The sequence below is a fragment of the Protopterus annectens genome, chromosome 12.part0 (genome assembly GCF_019279795.1).
Source record: "Protopterus annectens isolate FY-2018-M chromosome 12.part0, PAN1.0, whole genome shotgun sequence".
NCBI lineage: Eukaryota > Metazoa > Chordata > Ceratodontiformes > Protopteridae > Protopterus > Protopterus annectens.
In genome coordinates, this window is record NC_056746.1 from 666462581 (window position 1) to 666487718 (window position 25138).

The 25138-nt window shown below is 42.3% G+C and overlaps 1 protein-coding gene across 1 annotated transcript in view; it reads left to right on the forward strand.

Moving 5' to 3' along the window:
- The window catches only part of LOC122816773 (germ cell-specific gene 1-like protein), a 3278153-nt gene extending 3256864 nt beyond the window's left edge, over positions 1-21289 (forward strand). Inside the window, exon 5 of the mRNA XM_044089790.1 lies at positions 20416-21289. Within this exon, the coding sequence (XP_043945725.1) occupies positions 20416-20713 (298 nt within the window). The 3' untranslated portion in view covers positions 20714-21289. The remainder of the gene's footprint in view (positions 1-20415) is intronic.
- Positions 21290-25138: the final 3849 nt, after the last annotated feature.

A 25138-nucleotide genomic window follows, 5' to 3' on the forward strand; every position in this document is an offset into this window, starting at 1 on the left:
CATTCCGCTTTGGAAAGTCTGATGATGTCAGCATCCTAAAAATATTCAAGGAGAACAGACACCACCCAGTAAAGCATGTAGCATGCCGTGTTAATGTGTATTTCTCTGGTATCATAACATAGTTATGTAGGGGTTTGAATCCTGCAAGCATGGATTGTGTGTAGGGGAGTGTGTACCTATGTGTGTGATTTCCATTTAGAGGAGTAGCCTTTTTGGAGACTGGGAAAACACATTAAAAGAGGCACATCCCTCTTTGGAATGTCTGATGATGTAAGTATCCTTCAAATATATCAGGAGAACAGAAACCACCCAATAAAGCATATAGTGCACCATGTTAATCCATATCTTTCTAGTATCATAGCATAGCTAGGTCAGGGCTTGAATCCTGCTGACAGTGTGTGTGGGGGTTGTATGTGTGTGAGTTCCTTTGAGAGGAGTAGCCTTTTTGGAGACTGGGAAAACACAATAAAAGAGGTACATCCCTCTTTGGAATGTCTGATGATGTCAGCATCCTACAAATATATCAGGAGAACACAAACCACCCAGTAAAGCATATAGCATGCTGTGTTAATGTGTATCTTTCTAGTATCATAGCATAGTTAGGTAGGGCTTTGAATCCTGCAAACGCAGAGTGTGTGTGTGTGTGTGCACCACAGGTGGTCAATGCAGTGTGGGTTTTGCTTTTACTACTGTATGACATATGATTAAAACAGTATAAGCATTGCACACATCGGGTATCTGCGTGGCAAATAAATATGTGTACATGCGACCTCAATCAGTACATAGGTGTGAAGCCGGCATACTACATGAATACATTTGTTTCCTTCGACAGATTGTGCAGCTGCTTCTCAGATCATAGGTCACATATGTATGTATGCGACAAGCCCGGCCACTGTAGTGATCCATGGCCAAGATCATCTGTGCCACGCACACCCATGATACGTACTATAGAGTACTGTGAGTGAGGGTAAATGCCTAGGGTATATGTCAGACATGTTCATACACAACAACAACTGGCAGTAATGGACAGTCATTATAGGTATACAACATCCCTGTGGATATGCATGCAGGCCCCTAATGTGTTATGTGAAACACTGATGGACCCCACAGTACCCATGGATATGTGGATACCAAGGGACAGATGACATAACACGTGTCTGTCTGTACACACTGGTACCCAACATACATGTTGAGGGCCACCACCTATGTGGTACTGTCGGGATAGTATGTCTAGTAAATGTGGATGACTATGCCATAGTTGGCTTATGGCTATACAACATGTATTGAACAACAGGTATCTGTCTGTATGATACCCTTGTGTAGGATATGCGTCCCATCCAGGGAATGCAGTGTAGGTCAATGCATGCATTTCTAGATGTGGATGGGCATATCCCTAGTGTGTTTGCATGTACCTAAGAGGGCTATATGCCACACAGGTGTGGTCCCAGGAATGTGTGGGGGTCAATACCACTGGTTACTGTTATAGTATAGTTCCGGAAGGAGCCAACTGTTACTGAGTTCCCTACAACTGTGTGTCATTTGTCAGGACATCATCTAATGATTGGTTATAGTCATGCTGTTGAGGTGGTGTATACTACCAGACTGCAGATCATTGACTGATATCAACAGTATCACCCACAGCATAGTGTCAACCCATGTCATACACACATGTGTACCCATGTTAGTACATATCTGTAGTAGAATGCATACTGGCCATCAAAAGATACCATGAGATGTTAACAATGTGTACAACAGTGTATTTCGCACATCCCACGTGTCCACTATGCACATACATGCAGACAGTGTGCACACACCATGTTCACAGATGTATGCCTGCTAATTTGTAATGCACACATCACACATGTACTGTCCACTCACTAACACATGCTGGCAACACTGTACACTTCAGCCAAGTGGCACATGGGTGGACAATACATGCTCAGACCTAACACTGGTGTAAACAATGCTACAATGACTATCAGAGCTGTGATGCATAATGCCTGCTCAGATATACCTACAAGGATATCAGTACATTTTCCTGTTGGCAACTTGCTACTATTGCTACACTGCTATAATGTCACCCTGTCCATCAGAACCATGTTAGCCTATTCTTGCATCAATGTTACAGATGACAGGAGGTGGCACAGGTGTCATCATATGCACAGGGTGTGTTGTTGGTTTGCCAGAGCCCGACATTGATCCATCCAATTGACATGTCTGTGTGTGTGTGTGTGTGTGTGTGTGTGTGTGTGTGTGTGTGTGTGTGTGTGTGTGTGTGTGTGTGTGTGTGTGTGTGTGTGTGTGTGTGTGTGAGGGACAACAGTACAGCATGGGCCAATGTTGATGTAATGTGTGTGTGTGTATGTGTGAGCCCTAGTTGTTTGGTTAATGTGTGTGTCTGCATGCACACAACTCCACCATGTGGCTGCCATATACGGGCAGTTGTGGGACAGCCACAGACTGTACCTGCTAGGCCGTACAGATCACTGCCTCTGGCCATGGACATGGTACCTGTGCCTGGCAGAGGTGCTATGGGCAGTATCGGGTACCAACCCTGACTGGGTGCTATCATCAGAGGCAGAGGTATGATGACTGGACCCATGTCCCTGCTGGGACTGGCCAGTGCCACGTGCACGTGGTCTAGTAGGACGGTCAATGGACAGGCCAGCTCCAGCATTGCTGGGGCTGGTACTGCCACTACAGGAGCGGCTGTGATCCATGGTCCGTCCGTGACGACTGCCAGCTGATGCTGTTGCTGGCATGCGTCCGCATCAGCTTCCCATCCGTCCCGCATGGTCTTGGCTTATGGCTAACACATTGTGGAGGACATCTAATGTCTCCCTCCAGTGGCTATCAATGACCTTGGTGTAATTCCAGATGGCACCAACAAGGTCACGGATGCTGTCATTGATAGCAGTGTAATGGGCCCTCTGCGCCCTTAGTCCCTGTCGGGTGTACCGCTCCATACGTGCCTGTGCCTGCATTACAGCCCAGAACATACTGGAGGTTGTAATACCTCTGGGGGCACATCTGCCAGGGGCAATACGACCAGTGGTGCTCCCCCGAGAACCCCTGGACATCTGCCTATGTGGTACCATTCCAGTAATCCGGCTATGGCTGCTGTGAGGGGATGCACCTGCTATGGGTACCACATTCTCCTGGTCAATGCCGACTGTATGCTGTCCCTCAGCTAAGGCCATTGGTGATGAAGGATGTATTGGCAGTATGAGTGTGCGGGGTTGAACGCTGTGTACTGTCGATTGGTGGACCAACGACAGACCCTGTCAGACCTTCCTGTACCAAAATACATGTCTCATCATCTGCACTATTAGTGGCAGTGACATCAGGTTCCCTGCTGCATTCAGACACCCCTAACTCAGCACTGTGGAAGGAAGACAGGAAACACACTTTACAATCTGTACATGATGTTAGCACACATGTACACATGCACACATGCACACATGAACACATGCACACATGAACACATGAACACATGCACACATGCACACATGCACACATGCACACATGAACACATGCACACATGCACACATTCACACATGAACACATGCACACATGCACACATGAACACAAATAAACTGCTCAACACAGCACATACACACACACACACACACACACACACCAGCAGTCCAACACATACACAATAGTGGGTGAAGGTGGGTGACAGTATCACAAGACAAACAGTCACCTCACACGTGTCAGCATGCAGAATATGTGTTGCTCAAGACCATGCAGTGCAAGTGTAGACGACCCTATTTAATGACATTATGCATGGCTGTGATGCATGTGTGTAGTTGTTCAGTGATTGTCTACATCCTGGAACACAATGTGTACATGGGCACAACATTGCTGTGCTAGTATTATCTGCTCTGCAATGTCCTGTGCACCATCACTCAATGGTATACATACCATGGCTGCATGTGTTATCTGTGTGACACATAGATTGCCACGTCTGATTACAGTGTCTGTGTCCATAGCAAATAATAGTGGGCACAGGTGTAGCAAATGCATGCAATGTACAGACATTGGATGAGTGGTGGTGCATGTAGATGTGAAGGAATCCCAATGCTCGACATGGCCATTGTATAGTGGTTATGGTGAGTGTGGGACATATTGCAGATATTCCGGTGCCAGCCATGACATGGCATGATACGTGACTGCAACATTAAACACCACACATACCCAGTGTGTGTCATGTGACCTATGAACCCAATAGCATTCCAGGACATATATGTGACGCTTTGTACAGATGGCGACAGCTGTGCATATTGTGTATAATGGCATATGTAAGCACACACACACAACATGCTATGCATATTGTCTATAGGTGCATATGTTTGCACACACACAACAATGAGGTGCAAAGCAAAGACCGCTATGTGTAGTACTGTGGTCACTGTAACTGGATGGGGTGTACTACCATGTGCCATCATCATCATCATGCATCTTGTGGTCACTCATGGCTATTACTGTGTGACAGACCACTGCCTAGCATGCTGTACCTAAACTGCAGTGCTGTGGCTATGTTCACTATTACACAGCCACTTTGTACATGGGTGTATGAGGTGCCCAATAAGGAGCATTGCCTAACATGACTGTGTTATGTGTTGAAGAGTGTTGCACAGCCACATGATAGGCCTCTACCCCTGAGGTACATCATGTGTGTGTGGATGACATGTGGGATACTGAAGTGTGACCTTACAGCGGGTGTGTGGTTGCGCCATATGTAGCATGTCTTTATGTACTGCGTATGATAAACGTGTTATGTTGTATACAGGTGTTGCAACTATGCCTATCCAATGTGCAGTACAGGGTTGCCACAACTGTGTCTTATGCTCTGTGTATTGCATGTCAGTGAGGCAGCTACTGACATTACTGAGCTGTGCAACGTCTTACAGCAAACATGCACGGCATGCATTATGCATAGGTGTGTTACGTGTACATGGCCTACACCTCACCTATGACATGCATATTTCATTCCCAACATTGCAGTTATAACACACTCACCAGCATGGATCGGCTGCCCTGCTGTCACACCAGAGGGACCTACGAGAATATGAGAGAGTTCATCAGTGCCCACAACGGTGGCATTGCTACAGTGGGTATGCTAAACTGCAGTATAACAACAGTCAACAGTCAATGTTGTAGAGATATTATTCGAAATATCAGTATTGCACAACACTAGGCAGCAGAACTGCTAAACACACAGTACACATCTCACGTAGACATAATCTAGCAATACAGTTAACTGTCGTCTACAGATAGGGCATGTTACCTGCTTGCTCCAGGTGGACGTGCTGGGTGGTTCCTGCCTCCATGACAACACATGTCAGAGGTTGATGTTGCTGTTGTCCAGGAGCCACCACGCTTAGGAGCAGCTCCTCCACTCTGGTGAGGGGGGGGTTGAATGGTCACCCCACCACCTGTGGCAAGCTGTTGTCTTTGGATATCAGTCGCATGCCACTGGACATGTTTAATTAAATCACTGCAGTGATGGCGTACCTGCTCATATGTCCAGTTATGCATGCCTATGTCATTTACCCAACGAACAAGTTCCTGCCACAGTGCAGTCCGCTCCTGCTGGTGCTGGCTGCTTCTGGAGAACAGCATTGTGTACTGCTGCAAAAGGCTTTGCAGTATCACCTCTTCCTCGTCCGCTGTGTACGATGGATTGCGTTGGTGGGCCATCTGGCTAAAAAGATATGAACAATATGTGTGAGTGAGTCCTGTGGCACACTTTACACCTTTAACCACAGATATCACTTTACTGACATATATACCATCATATTGTCTTTCAGAGGTTACACACGTTCAATACCACTTATTGGTTCTCAAGCCACAACTAACTAACTGTGCCTGGCACACTCTATATATCACACCACTATACAACAGTACCCGACACACTGTTTGTGACACATTGCACAACCTCAAGACAGGGGTGTATATCACACAAATGCACGAACAGAGATGCCATCCATTGCAATGGATGTAAAGTACAGGTACAGTAGTACCAGTCAACCACCCTAGTCATTGATGCCATAGCCCTGCCTAACAGATGTTTATAGTTGTTACTTTAGGTGGCATACTGCTGTGACAGAGTATATATGTTGCTGGATATACACGTATACCCTGTAACACACATATGATTGCAGCCATTGTACAGGCATAATTACACACACATCAGTGCCAACACAGATGAACATTACCTGTGTACCATACAGTACTGTGTGCCACTACATACACACCCTTATGCCTGAGTTTTGTCCTCTGTGCAGACTACAGAAAACACACATGACAGTGTTTCCAAGCAATGTGAACACACACCATACTGTGCTGTTTAGGCCTACAGCTTCAGGTAGTACTACAGTTCATATGGGAGTTGGATTCACCAGCAGTACCACTCACTAAGAATACATGTATTGCTTTAGCCTACAATGAGACACCACATTCGTCAACAAGGAACTACGTCACATCATATGCCGTACTACTATGTCTGCCTAACAGTACATTACACATCATTTGCTGTCCTCGCAGCTAGGATAGACACTACCATGTCAGATACAACTTCACACTAAGCTATCACACCTTTACAGACCTTGCACACATTCAGCGTTACACTTATTCAACCTCACATAGCGGGAATTGCATTGAGTACATGTGTGAGTGCATAGTGTCATAGGTAGGTAATATGCTGTTGGCCCTAGGGCCTACGGTAGCCTAGCCATATGCTACCCTGGCCTTTGACACACATGTACTTTGATTTCACTTGCCCCTGCCAGCCAGAACCACAGAGATGTTTCCTGGGGTGTATTACTAATCTCCCACACAATCATCAGGGGTATTTATGACAGCTGCTAATGAGGAGCCTTGTTTGCTATTGCTAGGTGGTCTATTACAGTGTATGGCATATCTCTGAGATGGGAGCCTATCCCTCCAGCATGTGCTGTTTAGTGAGCTGACAAGGTTTAGGGCCCTAGAGCGTGTATCCCGGAGGGATTGTGATATGTTGCCATGGTGGTTGTCACCCAGCTATGTGTGTGACATACCTCTGTATGTCTGGCAGAGGTCACCTCTGTGTGGCCAGTATGCAATACAGTATAGATGTGGTTTTGTGAGTCAGTCTGCATAGGGCATCTGTTTGCGGCCAGTATTACCCTTTGGGAGGTATGTCTGTGGCCTTTTCACCTGGTGTAGTTGTCATGTGAGGTACATACCACACAGGGCATTGTGATGAGTAGAGGGGAACATTGCCCTATATTTCTATAGATGACACACCTGTTGTCATGACACATAACACACAGACTGATTACAGGTGTAGTGTGGCACTGTCTTCATCAAAGCGGAAGCTACTGTCCACCTGTGTCCCATGTTCCCTTATCACACCTTCACTGTTAGGTAGATCTCTAACTATGTGATAGTTAATGGGTACAGTGTTTTGGAAAGGAGGAATGGCGCTGCAGTATCAACACTTGTCTACAGTCCATGCCTTGGTCACCACACACCTGTTGCAGTACATATGACCCCGTATCTCTCTGTCTCTCCCTATATATATATATATATATATATATATATATATATATATATATATATATATATATATATATATATATATATATATATATATATATATATATATATATATATATATATATATATATATATATATATATATATATATATATATATATATATATATATATATATATATATATATATATATATATATATATATATATATATATATATATATATATATATATATATATATATATATATATATATATATATATATATATATATATATATATATATATTTATATATATGTATATATATATATATATATATATATATATATATATGTGTGTGTGTGTTTTTATATATATATATATATATATATATATATATATATATATATATATATATATGCATAGCTATATACATACATGTACACATCCATTGTTGTACACATGGATGTGCATATAGGCACTTGTACAGTCCACCTTTCATGGTGCGGATATCACTTATTCGACAGTTGAGGGATGCACAGTTATGTGATTATATTGCACAGTGTTGTGCAGAATGCATGTGGGTGTCCTCAGCCCATGTAGCATTAGCAGGCCTCACTGGCTGTAACACAGCAGATCTGACAAATCAGTCCCACAGCATTTAACCACCACATGATATATATCAGCACTGCATGCTGTTTTCTAGGCCACACACTACGACCTACATATATATATGCACATATCAACCTTCAGTGACAGATATCTGTCCACCCTTCACTAACAGTTGCAGTATGTCCCTTGCCCTATGCACATGTGCAGATACAGATAGATACGTATTGCTGCCACACATGGATGATTTGCAGTGTGTAGAGTACTCTTCAGGAACATCTACTACATGCCAACACATACATGTGAGTTACATACCATACCTTTGCATTTCCCTGCTCCATGTGTTATGGTTTTGTAGGTTTTTATTTTTTATTTTTTATTTTTTTGGTTGTTTTGGGTTTTCTCCCTCTATTTCAGTTATGTCTCAGTTTCTCTCTCTGTTGTGTCTCTGTCTCTGTCTGTGTCTGTGTCCGTGTCTCTCTCTCTCACTCTATATCTCCCAGCACCTGCAATGATAGAATTGCATGTGTGGACTGCAGGTACAGCCTGCTTTTCTAGGTATCTGCACTTGTGTATGTGACAGCCTCTGCACCAATTGCTGCCCACCATTCAGTAATTGCATGCAGCCTGCTGTGTGGTGATTGCATTACTCACTGTGATTGCAGCCCACTGCTATAAAATGCTAGGTTAGGTAGGCATAGCCCTTTCAGCTTTTCAAGGTGGGGCCCATGCTTGTTTGCTCTGGACACCGTTGTGTCAGTCAGAAGGTTGGTATATGTCTCTTATCTGAAGCTAGGGTTGTAGCCAGTTATATGCATGTTGTACTCAAACCTGAATGTTGCTGCTTCCAGTACACACTTCTCAGTGTAGACATGTACTCACTCCTCCAAATGCTAACACAGGATACATGGGAGTATATACTTTATTTCTGACTTACACAATTAACTGCCATACAAATGTGGTTATTGCACTGTATTCCTGTGGCACATGCAGTGTTTGTGAACTGCTATACTGTAATTATTACGTTACTCACTTCTGAACAGTTTGTGGTTTGTTTGTGTTGACATTAGCACAGGCTGCTCAACACAACTGGACATAGTTCAGTACTGAGTATGCCTACCTACACCCTGGTTTTTGCCTGAATACACAGTTGTGCTGTACCTTTGGGTAGGGGTGCAGAACTGCAAAGAACATTTTTTATTATCATGTGAGGTTTATCTTATTGAACATACAGGGTTGCTGTGTACCTGTTAGTCTATCAAGGCAAGTAGTCTGTCTGTGTAGCTCACACCTGTGGATATATCCAGATGGTAGCTAGAGGTTAGCCTACTATACTTTGTCTGTGCACCACACCAGTCTTTTCAGCAGTGGCACATTGGCATTGTCACAGTTGTTTGCCAGCAGTACATGGATACATCCTGTGATATTTCTGTGTTGTACTCCTACATAAGGGCATGCTTGTGGAACTCCTTCCAAAGCTATTTGCAGAGTGTGTGACAGCAGTAATGCTGATATGCCTGTGTGTTTCTGTCTCTGCCAGGCCTCAGATACTCTCAGGTATATATTTGAACGGCCTCAGTGAAAGGTACATATAAGCGAGATACACCTGCAATATATTACTGACATATTGCAGTTGTGACTTTCTTGGGAATCAGAGCATATGTATAAATACACCTTTTCTGATGTGCAAGCAGTGTCTACTCTCACCTATTGACATTATTCAATATGTGTGATTCCACACTTGTCTGCCTACAGTTAATACTTTTCAGAGTGATTCAGTGGGGCACAGCTAACATTGGTTTACAAATCAGGGACATCCCTGTAAAGCAGTCACAGTTGGGGAGTCTGGCCTCTGTCCTATTCAACTTTGTCAGTATTTATCCTGGTCTGATACTGTGTGGTGTTTGTAAGTTGCTACTGTAACATTATCCCCTGCTAGGATGGGTGGTTCTCCTGTCACAGTCATGTCATGCAATTCCACAACAACTGCTGATAAAGACCTACAGAACAGGATTTGTGTTTTACCATTCCTAATTTCCATTTACATTCCCTCATTGTAATGCATTATATATTTATTTCAGAACCAAGTTATTTGTATATCTGCTATGGCTTAGTGGTAATTCATGCAGTTTATTGTGTTAATGGTCTGGGGTTTGAGAATGGGAGAGGTTTTTTCTTTTGCTACTCAGCAGAACAAGGGCCCTTCCATAGAGTGACCAAGGCACTTTTAAGCAGTAGTAAGCAGGTTTGCCCGACGCATAGCAACGCTTAGCTAAGCACACACATGCGCACACTCACTTAAACCTGCTTATTACTGCTTGAAAGTGCTTACTCCCACTAATCCCACGCTAATTTCTTTGAAAGAAAATAAAATGGGGAGATAGGAAAGTGGTGAAAAAGGGGGCACAAGGAGGGACAGACAGTAGGTAAACAAGCTCGGGATGTGCAGGACGGGTGGTGTAGGGAAGGTCCATAGCTGCCCATTTCTTTACCAGCAACAGCTGTGCATATGCAATAAATTTGGAGTGATATTTGAAACCTTCCACCCCTGGGAGAGGGGTGAGGACAACAAAGTATGTTGTACTGCCAATTATAATTATCAGTTTACATGTCCAATGGACATGTGTGTGAAATGGGCAGCTATGTATGGGATGTAATTTTTTTGTGTGTACAGATTGCCCTTTTTGTTTTTTTGTTTTTTTTCAGGTGAGAGTGGGAAGTGAGGTAGAGGAAGTAGGTATGTCCGGGGAGGTAGGTTGGGGAGTTAAACAGACAAGACAGACAAGACGCATACAGGGGCAGTGTATGACACATGGGGTGGGTGAACACAATTGACGGGGTCAGATGTTTGGAAATCGCAAGCCCATGAGCCCACAGATGGTAACAGTGGAACTGAGATCCCCACCCATGGGCAGTCAATACTGCACCTTCACAGCCCCGAGGAGAGCTGTGCTGGGGGCTGCGTAGGATGGACAGGCTCACCCGTGAGACGTGCCACTCTCGCCTCGTGCAGGCGTAGGGGATCAGCGACTGAACGCTGGATCTCCCTATGCACCACAACCTGGACCCTTAGAAGGGTGACAGGTGGCCCTTCTCTGCCCACCCTTGCATGGGGGGGACAAACCCCATCCCCTGCAGTGCTTCCACCCGAAGGTGGCACAGGACCAACGGAGGAGGGGAGCCTGGGCTTGGCACCGGACCTGCTGGTGCCAGGTGCACTCGCCAGCTGAGGAGGGACAGGTGGGTCCATTGGGACCGGCCTTCCCATACATTCTGTGAGCAGGTGTGTTTATTTACAATATAAACAACAGCATTCCAGATTAGTTGTAACAGCATGCAGTAATATTCCCATTAACCCAACACACCAAGGTTACAACAGTTGAACAGCAAGCATAACACATGCATATATTGAACCACAGTGGATATTCCAACAGCATGCAGGGATGTTTGGTAGCAACAGGCCACCATGATTGTGGTGTTTAAACAGGGCACATGCATCAACGTGAATGCAAATATTTATAGAACAATAGGACATATGTCCCACCAAATATTTAAGATTACACATACCCATTGAGGTGTGGAATTGCATGGTTTATGCACATACAGTAGGGTGTAGAAAAAACCTCGGTTAACATCTTATAATTACCTTTTAGTCTACACTACATTCCTAGTGACTGCAGGTGTATATCCCCTACATGTATTATTACACTTTCCACCATACATTAGATTGTGTAATGGGTTTGGCTAGTTCAATATATGCCTGACCTATATCTGACATACTAACTGTCCAGGATGCAGATGTTACTGCTACATATTTCTTGATTGCATTTCTATTTCTTTATCTACATATCTGGGATGTTTTTACATGACATTTCCACTTCGATTTGTACAGAACCCTGCATTTCTTGACACACACTCACATTTCTGGGGAAAAATAACATTCTACACGTGTGCCAGATTTACTTATGCATGCCAGCCAGTAACTGACTATTGCGAACAGTATATGTGCTTCACAGCTACTAGCACTTCCATCACCCACTTTATATGGGACTGCACAACTCTGGGTTGCCAGCACTTTTTCAAACAGTACTATTTGTATAATGCAAGGGTACAACAATATTTCAAACTGTGTGACACAGACACACTCTGAGTTTTAAACCTTTATTAATGACATTACACACTTTTCCACAAGCTCACAGCTCACTCCTTTATTTGTTTTAACGGTGCATATGGCAGACATGTTCAAGACATATTATACCTTTATTAGTAGGTTAGAACACTCTTTTTTTCAGGCTCACTCACTTATTTTATATGACAGTGCCTGCAGAGATATTATTCCAGACATATGTTACCTTTCTTAATGGGTTACTACACTCTTTTTCTGCCTCTCTGATGTTTTTATCTGACAGTACATGCAGAGGACTTATTCAGGCAATTTTATGGCTGTATTATTGAACTACAACACTTTCTTTCATGCTCTCTCCCATACTTTATATAACAATACATGCAGAATAATCACTAACCTGCCTGGTGGTGCAGCCTTAGCAGCCTATCAGCATGGGCTTGCTGATTCACAGCACGGTCACCTGCAGCTGTAAAGTAAATGAAGGGATATTGAGACATACCTATCCGTTATACATACTCAATTATCAATTCTTACATACTGCACTCCATAGCTACATACTCAGTTGTGGGGCATCCTGCATCCCACTGGCTTCCTGTATCCATTGGTTCAGGTGGTCCTGGTTCTGTCTCTTCAGGTCTGCATGGTGGTGATGGACCTGCTCACCAGTCTGAGGAATGCCTGTGGCACTGGTGAGGTCATGAGCTAACCGATTCCAAGCCTCTGCCTTGTACTCCATCCCTTGGAACTGGCCCTACAGGTGTCTTAACTCATGATGGTGGACAAGGAGCCAAACCATGTATTTTGACTGCTCGATGCCCCAACGTTGTGCTCGGAAGCATGTTCCCTCTCCGACACCAATTCTTAACTGCAGATGTGAGCTACAATCAGTTATGGCATGTATTCCCGCCTATGGGGCTTAAATATGCCACATTTCCCACACTTTTTTGTGATTGGCCATTTTTTAAAATTCTCGGCTGACTGCAGACTTGCTTAGTAATGGTTAAACTACCATTAGTAAGTATATGTATGTTAACAGTGGCTGTTTCCCCTAAGTTGTCATGGCTTAGTAGTTCTGTACTTTGCTTGTGATGCACAGAGTCCTGGGTTTGAACCTTGTCATTCATTTTATTTTCATACTGTCCAGACAAGCTAGGGGGTGTGGCTGCGTTTAAGCAGCTTTGCTCTACATTGCTCCTCGGTGCCCTATGGTGTCCTGGTTGGCATGGCCCGCACATCTGCGCAAACACATTGCGCTGGTTAAAGAGCTATTTCGTTATGGGCACCTCTATTGCACTGGGTTAACCGTTATTAAACTATGGGCAACTCTATTGCGCTGGGTGAAGCGCTGCTTAACTGCAGGCAATTATTTATCAGGATCATTTAAAATATTTATTTTGTTCACTGATACATTGGCCATTTCACTGCGTTTTAGTACTATTTACACATATTTGTCTGGTACTATTTCATATACTGATTTAAAAATAAATACGAAGGGGAGTGGTGGGACTCGAACCATGAATGCCTCTTCTTTGTGCGAATGCTCTACCATTACGCTATTGCTATTTGGTGTGATTTGCATAAAATTCTTTCTTATGCTCTTCCATGTCAGAATTGCTAACTCTAGCTAAGCAATGGGCACACCCGCGCACACACGTGGAAATACGGGCAGCTATTTTGGGAATTTAAAAAAATAAATTTAATGTTTTGCTTTTTATAACTGTGATGGGGGTTTACAATATTAGGGAGTGTGGTGTTGGGTGCAGGGACATTTGAGCAGACTCGCTCTTGTGTATTTGCTTTTACTTTTCAAACATTTGTAGGGGCGTGGACATTTAGACTGCTTAGCAGTTGGACACGGCCCCTGCTTTCTTACACGGTCCGTGTATGACTTACGGTTGGGTCAGTGTGCCCTCATGCATATTCATGGCATGCTGACATCATACCATTCAACTGCAGCCTCCGAGTAAGACTTATTAAGTCTTACACAGAGAATTTGTGAATCCGGGGGAAAATCAGTTTTAAAAATGAATTTCAATATTACTGTAAATAAATTGATCTATGGCAACCATAGTTGTATGAGACCGCTGATCCACCTAGACATGTATTGATAACTATAATATATATAGTACTACTATGTCCTCATCACTGTTTATGGACAACATATATGGAAGATGTCATCAGAGATATATATACAATTAAATAACAGACACCAAAAACACATATTTAAATATTTAGTAAGCACTTTTATTTGTACATTCTTGTATTTATACTTTACTACAATAGAAAGGAAACCTTATGGGTAATGAATCCTATAATGAATAACTACCTCCCACTAAAAGGATATATAAAATTTATAAACAGCCAAATATATAGAAAAATAAAAAATGTAAATATATATATATATATATATATATATATATATATATATATATATATATAACTTCCAAATTTTATCAATGCCAACATAACTTTTATTTTTTCTTGAACTAGTGTTTTTTATCTTCATGTTTGTCGTGTTGAGCTATTCATATTAAACAGGATGTATTATAGCTTCGCCTTGTGTGCTTTATCCTTCTGAACAAGTTTAGGTTGGAGATTCGTTGTGGACTTTACACTATCCTTTTGTTTGAATTTACACACAGAACCCACATGGTAAGCCTAGCAGCCTCCCGGTCCAACTCTTAACCAGTCACAACTGGTGTCCCACAAAACTCAGTCCTGGGACCCCTACTGTTTGCTATATACTTCTCAGAGGTACAGGCAAACACAGGTGTACTACAGCAGACCGTGTTTGGCGATTACTGCAAACTGGGAACCATAACTGACAGTCCAGCTGTCACAGACATCCTTCAAGGGGACTCACATATACCAACACAGGGTGGCACAGTCATGGCCTCCAGCTGAAGGCCATGAACTGCATGGTCATTCCATGTTGGGAAAACTAAACACCGACATATTAACACATGAGTGGCAGCCACTTTAATACAGACGAGGTAATGGGTATGTGGGGACTACATTAGATAGTGATCACTCCTTTGACAATTATATCTCCAAAGTAATTAGGCCATCCATCTATGTTGGCCATCTGATTACGTAAGGGTTCGCATCTAGACATACTGAGGTTATTGTGCCCCTTTACTCATCACTCATCAATCCTGTCATTGAGTATGATAACCCATTTGGGATGTATTTCAGAAGACACATCCAACAGCTGGAGGGTCCACTAACACACCTCGCCAAGAGCATTACTGGCCTCAGACATGTGTCCTATGCTACTAGACTACATGAACTCTTGCATTATTCAGTGGCATCTCATTTACTCAGAGATGATCTTTGCTGCCCAACAAAGCCATGTCCAAGTCAGGCTTAATGGATATGCTCCACATATGGGAATCCATGTCACAGTGAGCCACACACTGTAATGAGCTAAACCTTGCCACAACCATAACTGGAAGATGCTGGAGTGACAGATTCCTGTCACAGGTACTCACCATGCTTTGGAACTACATCCCTGATTACATTATATGGAGCCCCTCACTAACACTCCAGGGACACCTTGCAGAGTGGATGGGGAACAGTGGGTACACCCCAGGGATCCCGCAATTGGCTCTGCTCCACAGAGAGATGGTTAGTTAATCAATGGGGTGGTGACAGCTGACACATTTTGGCTATGCGTATGAATGGCCTCAGGCAGTTAGTCAAGTACCTACCTATGTACCTATGAACCTATACATACAGTATCAGCACATGCTGATAGCTTAATTTACTGTTCAGGTGTTGACTTACCTTGTGCCAGTAGTGGTTGTGTGTGCAATAGTTGAGGGCTGCCTCTGTAGGATGCACACAGTAGACCACCTATACATGACAATTTACAGGTGGTCTTGTGTGTGTGCCATCCATGTTTACTGTGTGTGCAGGTGGAGAAGGATGTCAGTCCATAGGCGCCTACACTGTCAGTGTGTGTGCTATATGTTCCCTCTTTGCCAAGACATGGGCATATTGGGCACGCCTCCATCTGCCTACTGGGGCTGGCTCAGGGTGTTCATGGTCTGAGTACCTCTGTGCCTGTGGGGCCTTTGGCAACAGTGGTGTGCTGTGAGGGCCTTCACCATTCTGTCCCTGCTGCAGCTGTTTCTGCAGAATCATATTTTGCAGCATGGCACATACTATGAGGATGTTGGCACACGTGCCTGGATAGTACTGCAAGGCTCCACCAGATATGTCCAAGCAATGAAACCGTGATTTCAGCATCCCAAGCACACACTCTATGATGATTCTGGTTTGTGCATGTGCCTTATTATGGCATTCTTGCATGGGTGCATGAGCATTTCTGATGGGAGTCATCATCCATGGTTCAAGTGCATAGCCAGCATCCCCCACCAGGTGGCCATATGGGATGTCCCCCCTGGCAAATACCTGATACAGCTGTGAGGCATGCCAGATGTGGGAGTCATGATAGCTTCCAGAGCTGCCAGCACGCACACATCCATGATAATACCCTGGGCATTGCACATGACCTGGCAGTTGATGGAGGGGTATCCCTTGTGGTTTATGTAGCGCCTACCCTGCTCACCAGGTGGTGACTTGATGAGTATGTTTGTGCAGTCTATTGCACCTAGTAACTCCGGGTATTCTGCCACATGGTGGAAGAGACTCATATTGCTGGCCAACTCCTCCTGCATTCGGTGGAAGTATATATGCTCATTGGCATGTGGTAACATGGCATCCAGGAACTGGTGGATTACCCTGGATGCTGATGCCTGTGAGACCCCCAGGATATCCTCAGTTGGCCTTTGGAATGATTCTTGGGGCTAGTATTCTCAAGCTTACACATACCTTCATGTTCACTGGGATGGGTTTCCCTCTGTTATTTCTCGCTCTGAGGTGTGGCCGGCACAGCTCAACAAGTTGCTGTAGGGTGTCCCTGTCCACCCTGTAATACTCTACTATCTCCAGATCATTTAGCCCCTGGTAGGTTACGCTTGATCTGAACACTCTTCTCCTTCTCTGGTGCCTGAGGTGGTGGAAAGCATCATCCTCCACACCACCTTCAGTCTCCAACACATGCTGATGAATGAAAGCTATGGCAGCCCCTGACATGTACATTTTAAAAAGCTCCCCGTCTGTTTACACCGATGGTGCAGAGTGTTTGGGAATACACAAGTGTGTGTGAGGTGCTTTCACACTTTATACTATTGTGCTATGGATGCTGCTGATGTCATTGGGTGTGTATGTGCAATTCCAGCTGCAGGGTATCTTAATTATGGGTTTTACAGCAAATACTGCAATTGTGGGGCCTTTGGTGTTGAATTATGCTTGCCCGCCGTGATTTATCTGTTGCCCTTTATTTCACTTTTCAACCCAAATACCCTCCCATTGACAGGCATGCATCCAGCTGCTGGCTTTCTTGTTTTGTACTTTCCCTACCCTTGAATGTGTTATGAAATGTGTTATGTAGCTAATCTACTGCAATTCTGCTTTGTTCTGCTGTGACAGTTCTGTTTTCTTTGCAGTACGGCACCTCCCCTTTCGTGTTCTGCAGGTAGCTGCTAGCAGCCTTGTTAGCTGTTGTCAATGGCCCACTGTGGGTTCCTAGGTATTAATTACTCATTTGTACTCATATTTCCATGCTGCAGCATTTCCTTATCTTTTTTCCATATCCTTCCTGTTTCTGCTCTGGTGCACGCCACACACAGCGATTTACCGGGTTTACAGCATGTTTTTATCCACGTTCACATGCACATTCGGTTATCTTGTGTGCTCTCAGCCAAGCAAAGCTATGGCTACTTCAGCACACTCCTATCCTGCAGCTTTCTTAGCAACAGGCAAACCGGATTAGCAATGCTCCAATGTGCTTACAGCAATGGCGACACACCCCTCTCTTGATGTCATTTTTATCTCAAGGTCTCACCTCGGTGTTATAATGCTATGCTGTTTTGTGCATCCTTACACTAGCAGGAAATCTGCAATTCAGTATTACTCCTCTCATTTGCATGGCATTGCCTACTAATTCCTAGCTACTGTGCATAACACTGTCACTGCCCCTTAGCATCCCTTGTACCATGAGTATGGTGTAGCATGCCTCTCATTGACTATTATGGGGAAATAGTGATATGTGTTTCATTGCAGTTTTATTCTATATTTTTGTATATTCATTGCGATCCCCTTTGAGCACAGATGCCCTGCATTTTAACTACATGTTAGTGTGGGCATAATATTAAATGTTCTTTTTCATATTTTGTGCATGTTGTTTTATGCCAATGGCTATATATTTAGCGACTGGCATATATTAACAGTATAATACATGAGTTTGGTCCGCTGTCATGGCTCCAATTTTATGTTTGAAAAATGTAAACCATTTTTTTTTTTCGGTTTACATTTCTGCATGCTTACACTATGCCTGCACCACTTCCTGAATCGCTATATACCTTCATTTGCATGCTCCACTGCTGCACATGGAGTGATTAGCATACAGGCGCCGGGAGCTGTGTGGTCGTAGCGTCCGCAGGTAGTGCACTTGGAAACAGCTCGTACCTGAATCGTTCAGCGGCCATATTTGGTGTTAGACCGCCGAAGCTATGCCTGCACCTGGCGCAAGCTTCATGAATCCCGGGGGTTATTTATTTATTTATTTATTTGTAAGTAATATGCAGATTAGCAGATTGGAGAATGGACCTGGCTTACCTGTAATAAGTAGTCCGGGAGCAGGAACTGACCTTTTTTTTTATTTATATGTAATTTTTTTTTTTGTTCCACAACTTAGAGCTGAGTGCTGCCAAATCATTGAAGTGACAATGGAGACTAGAATAACCAGCTACAGCTCTGGATATGGCTATAGATGATATAGATGTCGATGTAGATATAGATATAGATATAGATATAGATATAGGTATAGATATAGGTATAGATATAGATAAATCACATACTACAGGAAGAAAGAAAGGCACCAACAATAATAATGATGCTATATATGCTGAATATATGCCACAAACTCCTCATAAGCACAAATGTATAAGTAAGTAAAGGCATGTTATAAATGCCATTCGGAGATGGGATGGCAGTGTATAAAGCTGAAAACTCTTCTGTTAACCTATATTGTAGTGAAACATTAATTCATAGTAGAGGTGGCGAAGATGTGTAATAGATCTCCTAGTGAAAATGATATTTTGATTGTTGCTTTAACACAATGAAGGAATTTGGTGAAAAATGTGGCATATGTAGGGTTATAAAATCAAATGAGCTTAGAAAGTGAAACTAATTTTAGAGGCATGCATTTTAAAACAGGAAGAGAATATAAGCAGTATAAGATGACTTATTTATTTATTTATTTATTTATTTTGCCTTTGCAAATTTTTTTTTATCTCAAATAACATGCTTGGATTCTTACTATACTGACAATAATGTAATATATTTTTTGACCTGGGCATGCAAATTTGAACAAAAATACTTGCTTCAAAAACAAATATGAAATGAAAATTGTTTGGTAAAGAGAAATAAGGTATGGCCAGTCTCTCTAATGCTTTAAGTTACTTGCAATATTATATCTGATCTTAAGAGGATATAAATTTGTCTCTCAGTCCAACATATCAGAACAACATGGTTTATATTAGTAAAAATAAGGTATCTTATGATATGTTGTAGTATAAACAGGAAAAGAGAATTTCTTCAACCAATTGAAGAGAAACTGTAGAATAAGGCTGATGTAAAAATACATTTCCTTGATTACGTGATGAGCATAACTTTGGAAATCTAGTTTGATGAATTAACATTTGAAAAGTAGCTGTCAAATTGCACTCCTTTCCTGTTTTTAAAAGAAAGTCTTACTAACAGCAAAGAACAACTACATAATTTCAGCCTTCCTCAGTTCAACAATTTTTATTATGAGCGAGTCTATGACAAATCATAGTGATGAATATTTTTTTAATGTTGCTGTCAGGGTATTAGGTCCTTCAACATTTTGTGAGGTACTCATGCATTGAACTTATTAGCATGTAGAATGCAAGGTGAAAATGATTATCTAAACGAACAGCCTGAAAAAGAAAACATTGCAATTACAGTATATTACTCAAAATTTCAATAGATTTCTAATAAATTAAGCAATATATATTGTCACATTTTTATCTCTGCAGCTGATTAATATTTTTTCTTCTTTCCAGCCTTGCATGGGGCTCATTCACATGTTGCATGGCCGCCTCTGTGACCACGCTGAACTCTTACACAAAGACTGTCATTGAGTTCCGGCACAAACGCAAGATATTTGAACAAGGCTTCCGGGAGGATCAGACCTTTATAGACCAAGAGGCTATCAAGTACTTCAGAGAAAGGCCTGTGCAGTCAATCTCTAGCTCAGTGGAAGTTTTTGCAGACACAGCAACAAACACAGGAAAGTCTGCAATATCGACTTCGGCAGAATTGGGAGAAATTCCTGATACTTTGGGGGAGGATCAGTGCTAAGGCACATATTATCAGAATGCACTACATTTTTCCATTTGTCCTCCCTGTTTAAATATAATGACAATGAGCATATGCATATATCCATTTGGATATCAATAATCTTTAAAAAAAAGTGGACTCCAGCTTATGAGCCAGACAGGCCAGTCTTACAGCTTTGATGTATACAGACAAGGGAACCAGTGCTACAAATACAAGATATTTAAGCCAATCAAATAGCAAACAAGAACAGATTATATATTTCATTTCTCTTTTGTCACTGTTACAGATCCCATTTAAGGTGTTGAATTCCTATATTTTGAAAGTGAGCAATCAGTTCATAGCCTTATTAATTTCTGAAGCCTTTTACAAAGTGTAGAGTATTTAAATGAATAAACTGTATGGATTTTTGTTTATGGAGTATACACAAACATGAAGATGCATTAATTCCAAATGTGCATAAATAAATGTGTGTATGTTTGTGAGAAGAAGGTCTGAAGAGAGTATGGAATACAAGAACCCTCTATGTGCCTGTGTGGGTATGCATGTGTGCATGCATGCATGTATATGTGCATGTGTGTGTGCGTGTGTGTGTGTGTGTGTGTGTGTGTGTGTGTGTGTGTGTGTGTGTGTGTGTGTGTGTGTGTGTGTATGTGTGTGTGTGTGTGTGTGTGTGTGTGTGTGTGTGTGTGTGTGTGTGTGTGTGTGTGTGTGTGTGTGTCTGTCTGTGTGTGTGTGTGTGTGTGTGTGTGTGTGTGTGTGTGTGTGTGTGTGTGTGCGTGTGTGTGTATTTTACTCTATTAGTATAACACAAAGAAAAAAAATTGGACTGGGCAAAATATCTGAAACCACTTCACTTATTTTACTGTTTATCACATTTCCTCTAAATTATGATTGTCATGCTACAAAGTAACTTCAGCAAAGACTGCCTATTGTGTCACAAACATTCACAGAACACTTATATGCTTTGATATCTCTTTATTAGAGTTCCCTAAAGTATTAATTCTACTGTGATGTTTTGCCGACACAAAGAGTTTAGCATATATCATTCTGGTTGTTTTAGCTACACTAGGGTAACATATTATCTGAAGAGCAGCAGATTCTTACGCTGGTCACTATTGTCTCAGTTATACAGTAAATGTATTGTAGGTATATTGTAAAATTAGGATCTAAATAAACATCTATTTACATATATTTTTGCTGCATATGACTTTCTTGTTAATTGTTTCATTCTTCATTATAGACTATATGCTGTTTAGTGAAAGACCAGATTGATTTTGGACTACTGTATTTGTTTGTTTCACTGCCACACAATTTATTAATGAAGAACAGGAGAGTGATGACATTGGGTAGTGCTTCCTTCTATGATTTTGTGGCTTATAGAACAGTTTACTAGAAAAACTATTCTACACTTTAAGGAGCATTTCCTGTAACATCTGACAAATACAATTTACTCAAGATAAAATCCAGAAAGTGAATATTCCACTATATACCTTGCTTTTTACTTCAACCCATGACAGTTTAGTGTATGTATATAAATATTAGCATCACTGCTTTTTTTCAGTGAGGATGGGGATAAAATTATACAAAAACAATGATGGTCCTACATGTTAACACTAGCTGAGACAATTTATTAAAGGAGCATCAGACTCATCAAAAATATAGAAGTATCCTTCATTCCTACCTTTATTTGTGGGCTCTTTTACTTTCCTTCTGCATCTCAAATAGCCAATATATGGATTCACTGCTTTGCGTGTATGATTGCTTAAATGTTCTAATGCCTTCCCCCGAAAATAAAGAAAAAAAAAAACAAGAATTGTTAAAAAGTGTCTGAAGGAATACTATAAAATCTGCAGGGACTCTCTGTTAGAAGGGAACTTACAGCCTTCTTAACTTGCATAGCACAGATGTCAGGATGTATTTTTCACTAATCACATATAGAAAGGAGAGTCAGGTCACCATGAATGGAAAGATATATATATATATATTTTTTTTTGGGGGGGGGTAAATATTTACATGAATAAAATATCCTGTTTTAAAAAAGAAACTAAGCAGAGCATCCCAGCCTAATTTTCAGCATACATGTGTTCTGACAGGATGGTGGGCACTTGTTAAAATCAGGGAAAAGAATTTTTGCAACAGATATTTTGCAATATTTAATAAACACAAGGCAGGATTTTTGCCATATTAAAAATTTAACAATTCACATATAGCAACATTTGCTGCATCTCTGATGATTGTTACTACTAGGAGCATTAATAATATATATTTTTATTGGAAAATGTGCTACTTCTCTACAAGATTGATGTTATTGTTTATGAAGCCTGGTTAAAGAACAATGACTGAAAACCAGCTGTGTCATGGTATAAATGTTTTTACTGTAACAGACATTCTAACAAAATCAGATGGAGGTGTTATTATAAGTATTACAGATAGATGTGATGTTGTCCTATCTCGCCTTCATTCTTCACTGGTGGGTTTGAACCATATACTAAAGCATGAGGTCTTCCACTGGCTCATGGCTGTATCCCTATCCCATCATGACCTAAGAAAGCTCCCCAGATCTCGTTTGCTGCTAAACAGATCAGGTGCTTCCATTTTGGCTCTGGCTAAGTTGATTTTTTTAGGTTCATAGGTTCATACTAGGCTATCTGCCCTAGGGCATTTCTAAGCCTAGCCAGAGTGTGTTTGGCTTTTGCCACCCATTTTAAATTAATTTTGCTATGCCCTTTTTCGAGGTTAGTATACTGTGCCTCTGTCTAACAGTGACACAGAAGCGATACCCGGGGTAAACCTACGATCTCCCATCCACTCATCAAGATTCCTCTTAAAGAGAGTCAATGAGGGACTCTGCCTAACCTGGACTGGGATTTTATTCCAGAGTGAAGGGAGCCTCTGGGTTATGAATCTGTCCCTCCAGCATGTCCTATTTATTTCAGTGCTGAGGTTCAAGTCTCTCAAGCATGTAGCTCGATGGGATTTGGATTTTCTGAGGTGCAGCATTTTCATTAATTCCGTGTTGGACATGGCTTTATACGTCAGGCACAGATCGCCTCTGAGCAGGCGGTATGCCACTGATTAGAGCTGGAGTTTTTTTAACCGGACAACATATGGCATTTGTTTGAGCCCTTTGATCCACTTGCTGAGGTACTTTTGGGGTCTTTCCAGTTGCTGCAGGTGTCTGGTAAGGTACATCCCAAAAGGGGCATTGTACTCAATTATGGGCCTGATGAGGGATGAGTAAAGAGGCACGATGGCCTTCCCTGATCTAGCTGTGAATCCCTTCATGATTAGGTGGGCTATATAAAAGGTTTTTCTAACCACTTTGGCCACGTGGTTGTCAAATGAGAGATTGCTATCAACTTGGGTCGCCAGGTCCCTAATTACTTCTTCTTTACTTAATGGATTACCACCTATGTGGTAATTTGTGGGCACTTTGTTTTTGCCAAAGGGGATGACTATACACTTTTTGGCATTTAGCTTGAGGCCATGGCTCTGGCACCAGTTGTCTGTTTCTATGAGGCCCTTTTGGAGGATGCTTGTGTCGGCTGGAAAGTTGATTATGGCGCCCAGTTTGCAGTCATCTGCAAACTTGGTCAGCCACAGTCTTTCCATGTTGGCCTGTACCTCTGAGAAATATATACCGAACAAGAGAGGTCCCAGGACTGAGCCTTGTGGGACACCACTTGTAACTGGTATGGAGTCTGACATGGCTCCAGCAATTCTAACCATGTGGGTTCTGTCCTTGAGCCAGTTTGCAACCCATCTAGTGACATAGGGGTTTATATTTAAGCTGGTGAGCTTATCTATAATGCCCGAGTGGGGTATTGTATCAAAGGCTTTTGCGAGGTCCAGGTAGGCTGTGTGGACCACCTTCCCCTCGTCAATGGCCTTGGTGACTGTTTCAAAGAAATCGACCAGGTTTAAGAGGCAAGATCTGCTCTTAACAAAGCAGAACTGGGTAGGATCCAGTGTCTGTAGGTCCCCAATATCTTTATTTATGAGGTCCATGATGATCCTTTCCATAGCTTTGCAGACCAAGCTAGTCAGGCTTATGGGGTGATAGTTTCCAGGATCCGTTGAGGCACCACCTTTGTGGAGAGGGACCACTGTTGCTGTATGCCACTCTTTGGGTACATATCCTGTAGTAAGGCTGAGATTGAACAGTAGTTTTATGTTTGGGTTTAGCTCTTCTTGGAGTTCATGTAGGATGCAGCCCGGGACACTGTCTGGTCCCATTGATGCTGTGTTTTTTGCTTTGGAGAAGGCGGCTCTTACCTGAGCATCTGAGATGTCAGGGGGGCAGCACTCTGCTGGGATAGATATTTGCCCTTTTGGTGGAGGGGGGGAGTTTGTGCTGAACCTGTCAACTAGGATGTTGGCAATGTCTGTGGGTTCAGTGTATTTTTTGTCATTTTGGACTAATTCTGAGCATATCTGGGAATTCCC